Consider the following 12,295-nt stretch of genomic DNA (forward strand, 5'->3'; position numbering starts at 1 on the left):
ACCCATTACCAGGTTTTTCCTGGGGATGTCAAAGGCATGAGATCCATATTTATTGTTCCCTATATTCAAGCCAAAAATCAATAATCATAGTTCAACAATAATCTCCATTGGGCGCAACACAAGCTTTGGTTCAATTTTTAACGAAATTTGATCCGCAAATGCCACAAACGTGTAATCCGTACCAAATGTTGCATTTTTGTAGATATAATAGATGCTGTAAATCGGAAGTAACCCTAATATTAGAATCACAAAGTATATAAGTCCATCGATTAGTGCGATAAGCGATTTTTGAAGAATTTATAATTGGTTCATGGTAATTCGCCGAAGTAGTTATTCTAATCATAAGTGTAGAAAAAGAGCGAAGTATTACAGTTCGTTTGACAGTTGACAGGAATTATCTTAGAAGTTAATCATACCCAGCAAAATCTTTACATACCCGTTAAGTAGGCAAGTAATATTGAAGAAAAGTGTAAGTAGTTACTTTTTGGGTGAATAACTACTTATTTTTGTTCGACGATGGCCAAAAAATAACTGGTTACAAATCTGCTTACCCGACTTTTCCGTATTTAAAACTGGTTTTACAGATATTTTTCGTGTTTACTATTCTATTCGCTTACTCAATGCCCCATTAAAAAATAGTTTTACAATTCTATCTGGAGTGGTTTTCACACAAATGTAAATATCATCATTTCTTGTAAAAAAACTTCCAAAATCGACTCCGGTTAGAAACATTAACTTATTCCTTATTAAACATACACAATAGACAATTGATTACAAATTCCATTCAAAAAAATCAATTTATTTTATTGATAAAGAGAACTCATTACCAAGTAATGTATGAAATAACTACATATCCTACAATACTCACTACCAAATTTTTAAAATATTTTACTGGCTATTTATAAATAAAAGTTTAATTTATTTAAACATTTTGTAATCTCGATATTTTTCAAAAACCCCCTCATTCAACTGCAAGACTCTTTCTCTATATTACCTTTGCCTTTAAGAGTTTGTTAGAGAAGTGGAACCCTATATTTAGTCTCTTCTGATCATGAAGTATTTTTATCTATTTTTTATTTTTAGAGAAATCATATTTATATTTCATAATTTCTATTTAAGAAAGTCCTAACTTTCTTATTAATCATTGTAACCAAAGTGTTAGTAATTTTCAAAAATTACCACAAAATTACAGTTATTAGTTTTTAAAGAGTCCTTGAGTTTTTTTGAGGATCATAATACTATTTTCCGTTCCTTATTATTTCTTTCATTTTTTTTGTACAAATAAGTAGAAAACTTAAAAAATATTATTATGTATTCCCCAAACTCTTGTAATAACAACCAATAAGTTTTTAGCTACAAAAATATAAACCTCCTTGTTGAGTGACACAATATGTCCTTTTTATGTTTTTCTTTTTTGTTCATTTGTTTGTCCATTTTTTCCCCTTATTTATGTTAAACAACCACAAAGGACCCAATTAGAAATGTAAAAGAATAAACTTTGGAGAAAAACCTTTTACTTGTTGTTGCCATAACTAAAAAGGCCAACAAATCCTTGATGTTTGGTGTCCCGAAGCGTTTGACTCGGACAACTTAAAATAGAACATTTTCAAGAAATGGTATAATAAACAGCAACAAAAACTACAATAACAATATGACTTGACATAAATTCATTCATAAAGCTAAAAATAAAATGTTTCTTAAGAATAAAAAAAGAATGGCTTCTAAAAGTTGGTGACCAATAATTTCAATATAAACCCCATCTTGTAAATGGCATTAGTGGTGGTTATATAAAATTAGATAAAGGTAAAAAAATTGCTGGTATTTTTTGGGTTAAAAAAAATACTAAAAATCCTACTAATGGAATTTGTTTTTAACATCCAAACACAACAACAATTCTACACTATTATAAAAATTTACTTTTGACATTTTTTTTTAATTTTATTAACGTTGGTTTTGTTTAAGGCTTAATGAAATTTACATTTTTATTTTTGGCCAACTGTCGCTGGTTAAGAGCTTCTGTTTTTAGATGGTTTGTTTTATTATTGCTGTTGTTGTTTAAAAGGGTTGTTGTTATTGCTGTTGTGTCTCGTTATTTGAATGGCAGCAAGAATATTTGCAATTTCGTATTCATACAAACAACAGCAGTAGCAGCAGCAAACAAACAACATTGAATGGGCTTTTTCGTTAGAAAGACAATCTCGTAAAATGTTGTAGTTACACTGGCTTTTGTTTACCATTAACATGGCCATTTTGCCAAAAGGGTTTGCTTAAACGTATACACTCACACTCATTCACATTTATAAAAATTTTTACATGGTCTTCAATTTTATTTGAATTTTTCATTATTTTTTTCACATTTTACATTTTACCTTCTTTATGGCTGGTAACATTTTTTGTTAAAGAATGAAATGAAAATGTTTTCATTCAATTCAATAATAATTTTCTCATTTTAAATCTGTATCGAATCAATGTTTAAAATGTTTTTATTTGTTGTTATTGTGTGGACTACTGGTATTTCGTCTATTGTTATTTGAAAAACAGGATGACCAATAAGTTATGGATTGGAAAAGCCAACAGTTTTCTGTTTAAAACAAAGTAAATTTGATTCTAGACAAGTTTCCGAGTAGTATACTCTAATGTCCTAAGATGCATCTTAATACTCTTTGAAGCCCTGTGTACAGTATAAGTTGGTTTTATAATGTAAATATCGTGAGATCCCTGAGACACAATTATATCCAATCCTGACACATCAGTAAGATCTCAGAAAAGCAGAGCTTATATAGCCATTCGTGCAGCATTTGTGTATCATGTCAAAGTACCGCAAACCTTTAACCCAATACCTGCTCTAGTTTTTAGAATATTAATGATTGTCGACTTTATGTTATTTTAGTCGAGATTAAGAGCTTTTGAATTTTTTCTGACCTTGTGTAAATCAAGAACCCACCCATTTTTCTTCGCTCCGCGTAGTTTTTTAGATTGTTATACATTCGTATTTAAGTCGAGATTAAAAGCTCCCTATTTCTTCTTGAACATGTGATCTCCTTTACTATATACAGATAGATGTTTTACATCCGATTTAAAGTCTAGCTCAAATGCTCCCTAGTTCTTCTTGACCTTGTGTAGTTTAGCTTATCGCATTCTCAGTCCAGAATTATTTTTGACTTCGGAGAAAATTATTACATTGCTTTATAATTCTATTTTAGTCCAGATCAGGAGCAGTCAAATTCTGCTTGGCCTTGTGTAAAATTGCCGATCGCATATTTTTTGTCGAAATCAAAAACTGTTTCGTTCTTCTGTACTTCGCATAGTTGACTAGATTGTTTTACATTCGAATTAAAATCGAAATCAAAAGATCTCTAATTCATCTTGAAAACGTGTTCTTCTTTACTTCAAGTGGTTGCCAAAATAGTTTTTCATTTGAATTAAAGTCGAGATCAAAAGCCACCAAATTTTCTTGAACTCGTGTAGTTTGGACGATCACATTCTCACACCCGAATTCTTCTTTGCTCAAGAGAAGTTTACTACATTGTTTTGCCTTTGTATATTAGTCCAGATCAAGAGCAGTCAAATTCGGCTTGACCTCGCGTAGAATTGCCCAAGGTTTATGCAGATGAAATAAAGAGCTCCCCAATTCTTCTTAGCTTCGCAGTATCTAATCTAAACTATCATAACGTGAATGTAAATTATATAATTAATTCAAACAATTTTTAAAGTTACCTCCATCGAATTGATTCATCAGTTCATTCACTATATAATCTCACAGTGTGCAACGCTGTCGTACAACTCCAGAGTTCCCCAATTCTTATTCGCAGTATCTAATTGATTAAACCACTATCATAACTCACCCTGTCCAACGCTGTCGTACAACTCCACTATTTAACGATCGTTTTCCGAATATCATTATTGAACAGTCTACTCCAAAAACTTATTTCAATACTCAACGTAATTTCGGAAACAAATTTAAGAAGAATTAAAGGAAACAGACCTGGATCGGTTGAGTCATATCCCAACTCAGTAAAACTGCATTACAGTATAGAGGATGATAGGGTCATGTAGACTTTTAATTAATTTTCTTTGCTTGAATCGATTTTTACAGACTCCCACTGAAAGTATAATCTTCACATAGACATCGATTTGTCTTTCTAATGTTGAGTATAAACGTTGTCGGTCTTATTCCCATTTTCACCACCTCCCGTTATCGATTAACAGAAAGTTATTCTTTCAATTTTTATATGAGAACTGTCAATATAATTTAAAAGTTAAAATATAACTAGTCATGGTGAATATGGGTCTTATTGCCTTAATAGTCTTTATTAACTTGTTTCACTTATATTCTGTTACACTCTAGAATTTCTTTGCATTGTTAAAATGTTACAGTAACAATAACAATAAACAAATTGTTGCCATTTTGTAAACGCATTGTTATAATGTTGTGGTCGAAATTTGTGTAAAAATACTCTTAATGAAATTAGAAAGATTTAAAACATATGTCAATTAATTAATTAATTGTCCTTTGTGTATTGCAAGCACGGGGTAAAAAGTGCTACCAGTGCCTCTAGACTGTCAGGACTATAAACTGGTGATAACACTTCACTTCTCGGATTTTTCTTGGAATAATTTGCATGGGATCGAATCAGAGATCCACACTGTGTGTTGCTATGTATGACTTTTCCTGGCTAATCAGCAGGTTGAGATTCCCTGGGGATCAACGTGGTGGTTAAAAGACCAATCAAAGACAACAGATACCCTACAAAGGAGTGAAGTTGGAAATGAGTTGGTGTTAAATGTACGTCCGGAGGAAACTCTGTTCATACCAGATTTACCACAGTGTGTTCTCTGTGAGTAAGAATGAAGTCATCGGCTTATTTAATGGATTCGTACATCGGTGTACCGGTAACTTCTGTAGGAGCAGTTGCCAAATCAACAAGATTCATCCAATCTGCGTAATTGTAAACGGAAGTGATGTTTTTGCATCTCAGAAGTTAGGCAATGGGACACGTATACTGGACTGGAAATTTCAATGACGTTAGTTTTACCGCACAATAGCGCGGTGATAAGTTGTCACAGAAACTCACCCAGTAATGGAAAAAGACCACCATAAAAATATGCCATCACGGCAGGTGTTCACGTAAAGCACTTAGACATTCTTTCCCACGAAGGTGAAAAGTATGATGAAGCAGTCAGTTGCTGCTCAGCTAATTTGTTTCTGATGATAGTCGGCCATCGACAAGTATCAAAATGGACATTTAAAGCGCAATATATGGTTAACCTTTATTCTCCGATCAAACAGTTAAAACCCTCATGTCAAAGAAACAATTTAGAACACATTACGTTTGTACTTTCAGGATGATACGATGCATTTGATTACTAAGATTTACCTTGACCTAGGAGCGACATGCTTCTGTTCGCTAACTTATCATCAATATATTTTCTAAAACATTCCCATGACCTAATTGATAAAGTATAAAGAAACTTTTTTCACTATACAATGTGAAGTATTTTTACAATGTGAAGTATTTTTACAATGTGAAGTATTTTTATCCATTAGATTTATTTGCTATTATTAAATTTTAGTTAATAATTTTTCTCATACTCACAATTAGTTTCATAATTTTGTGTTGAAAAACCAACTCGCATTGTTACATTTTTTTATTAATTTTAACCGGAAGCCAATACTGCAAAAGTCAAGTGGCGTAAATTTCCGCACGTGCTAAACGGAGGAGGCCTATGTCTACAAAAAAAAAAAAAAAAACACAAACATTAGTTCAAACTACAATATTTTTATCCAATATTTCTTCTTTTTTTCACAACATTCCCCGTCAACGGTAGCAGTCTAAAACATTGTATTCATTGTAAATGTTAAAAGATAAAGTATAGTAAATACACAACACGTGCAACATCTTACTATTACATATTGCAATTGTACTACAGCACCGTAGCGTAGAATGTTTTCGCATTCTCTACAAATAATCTATTGTTGTAGAGAACACAAAAACTTACATGTTTTAATCTCATATAAATATTATTTATTAGAGCGCTAATTGTTGTTGTTACTAGAAAGAAAAAGTATCTAACACACACACACATCTACATACCATTATAAACATCCTTTATATGTTGCAGCAACGTGTGTTAAGTAAACTACGCTGAAAGGTGTTACAATTTTATTTACAACGTAAAAGCTACACACAGACACACTCATGTAGTGTGTTGTATAAGAGATATATTTATATAATAGAGGGTTAATATTTGTACAATATCTTGTATTCGTTCCATTGTTTTCTTAAGAACACATTCTAACATTTTGCCGAAATAATTAGTTGCCCCTCGACTATAAGAGGAAAAAAATAATAATAATTTTTATCATAAATAAAAAAGCACACATGTTTTTGTTAAAAAAAGGAACAAGGAGTAAAAATAGCTAAAATTAACAAGCTATATTTTGTTGGTTGTTATAAGGAAGTGGGAAATATATGGTTCATTAAGTTTGACTATTTTATGCCCCCTAAATATAAATGTAAATACATGACGGTAATTGTATAATTAAAATGATTATTATTCATTCGTAAGATTTATAAAAATAGCTTCAAATTACTTTATTAGTACTTTTTAAGGACTAAAAAGTTGTTTTTATAGTTCAAATAACTCTGTTAATCTCATAATCTCCCAAGACAAATATCCGCCATTTCCATATAACGAAAATGATTACTGCGAACACTTTAAACCCGATTTTTTTAGCAAGACAGCTTAATTGGTGGACCAGAAGGTATAGAGCGGATGTGACATAACTTCTATTCAAATACTTTCTAATAGCTTTTATACCCATTGTCAAAAATATGGGGTGTATTGTTATTGTCATATTCTTTTGATCTTGTGCAGTTAAAAGGGTTTTAGCCGATCTTAATATAAATAAGTCTAATTGGTCAAATGAATGTCGAATTGCTTACAAGAACACCTGCCATGTTAGCCTTATTTCACTGTAGTATTTTTTAATCACTGTGGAAATTTACGTATATGGAATTTCCGGTCCAGTATAATTGTACTTTGCTCAAATCTAATATCTAAACCCTGACAATTGTTACCCCTTTGCTTACCTTCTGAGATGCAAAAAAAAATCACTTCCGTTTATAACCACGCAGATGGGATGGCCTCTATTGAGTCGATAACAGCATCTAGAGACGTAAGCGGTAGACTGAAGTACGAATCCATCAAATAAGCTAAAGACTTTTGTTCATACTCTGAAAAGAAAGGGAAATGGTATCACTTGTTTAAGATACCTTTCATCCATCATCTTTCAACGTAGCACACTTCTCAGTAATTGGACAAACTCATAGAGAACTACAACCAACATACCCATTCATTCCTTCTGTATCATATACATTTAACACCAACTCATTTCCAACGCTTAGTCCTACAGTCACTCCTCTGTGGGGGACTTTAACCAAGGAAGGAACCTCAACCAACTGACCACCTAGAAAACAGCCCTACGGGAAACAGGCCACCCGCCGAAGCAGATTACGTGGTTCTTTGATTCGAACCCATGTCAAATCATTCCAAAGAATGTTCGAAGACTGAATTGACATCATCAGTTTATAGTCCCGGCTGACCACAGGTACTGATAGCACTACTTTCCACGGGATTACAATAACACCTAGATGAGATCTTTCATCAATGTAGTATACCCCCGGGGGAGTCTAATAAGTCAGATATCATTCCAGCACAGGTCTTGAAGCAGTGCTCCTCGACGATAGCTCGTCCATTAGCCAATCCTTTGAGCACTTTATATAATTTCGGTGAGTTCTCTGTATGCTGGAATAGTGCTAATGTTATTCCAATTTCCAAAAAGGGAGAGGCTAATAACCCTGACACTTATCATACAATTGCAATTTGTTTTGCACTTTCTAAGGTTATGGGAATTATGGTAAACTACCATCTGCTTAGTTATTAAGACTCAAAGAATTAACTTTTCGGCCGCTTACTGGCTTTCCTATTGGAAAAATGGTGCAATTACGTTCACCATTATGACGAATGTAAAATGGTGTCTTAAAATATTTCCAAGGCATTCAATAGAGTGTGGCATGGTGCACTCATACCAAAACTAAACGCTTTTGGTGTCGGTTATTACTTTTCTTGATTTTGTTATAAATGGCATCTCATCAAACGAGTTTCAGATAAACTCAGGGGTACTACAGGCTCCGTCCTTCCTCTTACTCTATTCTTTATCTGTCTGTATAACTTTCTATGTTAAAAATTCCAACCCTCTCTTGCAGATGATAGAACATTTGACATTCTTATTAATTCAATTTTAGGCCAAGTCCCTTGGAGATTGGGACAATAGGGCAAAACATGAATGACTTATTTAATCAAGATCTAGTAGCAATCTCTGAATGGGGTCGTTTTAAAAGAGTCGATTTTAACGCACATAACACTCAATGTTGTGTTTAAATATTAAGGAATCAGATGCTCTTGATGTTCTTAGCATGAGAATGTGTAAGACATACTTCGCTTCTCTCACCTCCTTACTATCTACACCGACTTAAAATGGAATATATCTCTCATGTTTTGGGCTACTCGACCTTGGCATGTGGAACAAAATTCTCCCAGAATTCTTTCTTGTAACTTATATAAATCAAATGTCCACAAACACAAGGTACTCCATCTTTCCTCACTCCTATAAACTATTCTCCTAGTTCTAATACAATGCTCTGCACAAGTAGAAGTTCTCAATAGATTTCAATATATCCGTCCATCAGTATTTCTATCTGTTGAAAAGTCTATAACCCAAACGGAACAAGCCAGAGAGCTGAAAGTTTTCCAAAATATTTTTAGTTGAAAATAGGTAATATCGGTCCATGATTTCACCTAGTCCTCCTTCGTATGGATGAATACAATTTTTATAAAAGTTATTTGGTTTTACCATATTAAAGTTGTTTTTATATTTATTAAATAAAATTCATTAAAAAGAATAATGTTAACCAAAAACGAAAAACAACTTAATTAAGTATTTGGTGGATTTATTTTCTTCGCCGAGAGTTTTCTTTTTTAAAACGTACATATGTGTTTATGTTCTGTATATTGTAATAAAGGAAAAACATGAAAAATCTTTACGTGTAAAGGGTTGTTTTCCACATCCTTTAGTTAACTAACAAAAGAAAAAGTATTCATATGTGGATCCTTAAATCTAGACATATGAAGGGATTCACATACATATATGTTAATTGTATGTAGATGTTGTTACGTTTCTTTTTTTACTTTAGAGGCCTAATAAATTAAAATTATTAAAATAAAACCAAAAAAAACGAAATGCAAGATAATTATAAAAATACGCTAATGGGTTAAGACAATGTTTTCATTTAATACTCTCTAGGGTTTTTAATTATATTTATGATTTATTAAAAATCTTGTTTTATTATAATCTTATTTTTTTGTGTCTCTTGTGTTTTTGGTTTACAGTTAATCGAGGAGAAAGAGTTACCCGAGGTAACATTGGCTCATCCCAAGGCTAAAGAATGGATTGTCTCTATGGCTAAGGCCAATTATCAGGAATTAGCCAAGTTGGCTAATGAGTATCCGGAATTGGTGAAATTGCATGTAAGTTTAAGATTTATATTATTTTTTTATTTATATTAAAAAAAGATTTCAATAATTCTATAAAGAAAAATAAAGTTATCGATAATTTTTCTACACAATATAAAAAATGTCGTTAAAATTTATATAATCGATAAATTTTCTAGAGATCTTAGTTGTCAATAAATTAATGATAAATTTTTAAATTTAATTTTAATTTTAAAAATAATGTTATCGATATTTTTTATAGAAAATTTAACATATCTATGACATTTTTGTTGAATATTTAAAAGTTTTAAAAAATGTTGATTGATACATTTTCTATAAAAATTAAAATTATCGATAATTATACCCTACACTACTTTAGTGGGGTTTGTGTCGATGTTTGCAACGCACAATAGTATTGGTCCTATACCCACCTTAAAGTATACCAATCGGCTCAGAATCATTTTCTGAGTCGATTTAGCTATGTCCGTCCGTCCTTCCGTCTTGTAATCAAACTATAGGTCACAATTTTAATGATAATTCAATGAAATTTGGTACATGATCTATTATCCCAAGGATGAAGCTTATTGAAAATGGTTAAGATCGGTCCATTATTTCACCTAGACCCCATACAACTGTACCCCCGAATAGAGCTTGTAAACATTGTAATCAAACTACAGGTCGCAATTTTGGAGATAATTCAATGAAATTTGGCACATGATCTTTTATGGTACCGTAGACGAAAATAGTTAACATCGGTCCATTATTTCACTTAGGCTCCATACAACTGAACCCGCCAAATAGGGCTTTTAAATTCATAATTATGTTTAATATACTCGTATTTCGACAAAAAGCTGCAAAACCAAATTCTTTACTAGCCTTGATGACCCTCATAAACTCTATAATTATAAGGCCTCATTTGACCCTAGCCCCTGTAAAAAGCTCCCTTAAAAATTTCACTTGAATGTCCACAGTTTTATTCAACAATAAATGGCTTAAGTATATTTGAGGCAAGGTACTATTCAATATAAATGTTTTGTTATGAAAACTAATTCACATTTTACTTTTTGTAACAGGTAGATTAGATTATTATATGATCGGCCTCGCCCGACTATAATTTCTTACTTGCTTTCAAAATCGATAATTCTTTTAAAGAAGAAAATCATCTTTAATTTTCTACTCAAAATAAACGACAAATTTTCCCTATAAAATCAAAATGATTAAAAAGTTTTTATACATAACGCCTTTTTTCATCATGATGTTTATCGGAGTTGCCTTAAAAATGCCTTGACGCCCCATTTTTTATATTCTCTGTCAATAAATAACATTTAAGAGTCTTTTTTAAAAAAATACCCATAAAAACTTCAAATTTATTTCCTTTTTTCAATATTTATTATTTAATTAGTAAATATTATTTAATGAGTTTATTGGTTAAGCATGTTTTAAAATAATATTTAATTATTTATTTTCTTTTCCCCAAAAAAAAACACCACCTTTTTTGTAATGATTTTATACAAATATTTTTTTTATTATAAAATAAAAAAGAAATTTTCAGAATTTTTTAATTTTTTTTTTTTGTTGTAGATTTTCTTAAATATCTTAAATGTCTATAAATCTTTTTACACATACATTAAGTGTCATAATAATGTTACCTCGCCTCTTGAATTTATAATAAAAAAGAAAATCAAAACCAAAACCAAAAAAAATCTCTATAAAAATTTTACACATAATCTTTAAGAACAACTCTGCAACCCAAAATGATCGCAACCTTCTGCTTTATGAAAATATTGTCTCTCAATTATAATTTTGTGATTTAAAACTGTGTGCGCTTTAACAAGCGCATAATTCATTTTTTATGCCCACATTTCAATCGTCATCATATACATACATACTTACATAAGTACATATTTCTGTTCCTTGTTGTGGTGGTCGCCCTTTAACTATTGCTCTGCTGATCGTATAAACCCCTAATACTTGAGTTGTTTTTGTCTTGGGTAGTCATCATGATTTATAGCTCTTTGGTAGTGATCTTTTAAGGAATTTTTTTTGGTAGTTCGTTGTTTATTGGAGTCTCTTGCTGCTGTTGCTTATGTGGGAAATTAGTTAATCATATAAACTAATTGGATCGTATTATTATTTCTTACTTGATCATCTGTATGTCTGTCTGTCTGTTTGTCAGTCCAACTTTATATTCTCTGTTCCCGGAAATATTTTGTTTTAAAATTTTAAAGCTGTTTTGCTGTTAACATACATATGTGGCATGATTGTGTTGTAATTAATTTGTATTCCATATAATTTCTTTTCTTACACTTACACTTGGAAGCAATGAAATTGCATGGAGTGATAAAGAACATTATGCACCCACTTATTTGGCGCTTGCAAATTCATCGTTTCATTTGAATTTGCAACGAAACGGAAATGTATATAAATCACATCACGTAATAACAAGCAACAAGATCGAGGCATGCCGTTGAAATTGTGGCAATCGTATTGGGGCGTTCGTTAGTGCAGTTAATTCTTTGGAGTTGCCAACATAAATTCCTGTCAAAGAGTTTTGCTTTTTTTCTCTTTTTTTGGCATAATTTGCTTTGGTTTGTAGTGTTTAAGATTATTATTAAAATTTGTTATATGTCACAGAACTGTTAAACAGATTGATATACTTGTTCAGGGAAAAATGTCACACACACACACACACTTGCTGGATTATTAATGGTTGCAAAATTGTAAAAAAATCATTATAATG

At 31.5% G+C, this 12,295-nt stretch overlaps 1 protein-coding gene across 2 annotated transcripts in view; it reads left to right on the top strand.

Annotated features, from left to right (window-relative positions):
- The window catches only part of LOC111675052 (ankyrin repeat domain-containing protein SOWAHC), a 140,308-nt gene that overhangs the window by 22,171 nt on the left and 105,842 nt on the right, over positions 1–12,295 (top strand). For both annotated transcript variants that reach the window (XM_046951704.1, XM_046951703.1), the window contains exon 3: positions 9,454–9,591. In XM_046951704.1, coding sequence (XP_046807660.1) covers positions 9,454–9,591 — 138 coding nt within the window. The remainder of the gene's footprint in view (positions 1–9,453; positions 9,592–12,295) is intronic.

This window comes from Lucilia cuprina, chromosome 5 (assembly GCF_022045245.1).
Source record: "Lucilia cuprina isolate Lc7/37 chromosome 5, ASM2204524v1, whole genome shotgun sequence".
Classification (NCBI taxonomy): domain Eukaryota; kingdom Metazoa; phylum Arthropoda; class Insecta; order Diptera; family Calliphoridae; genus Lucilia; species Lucilia cuprina.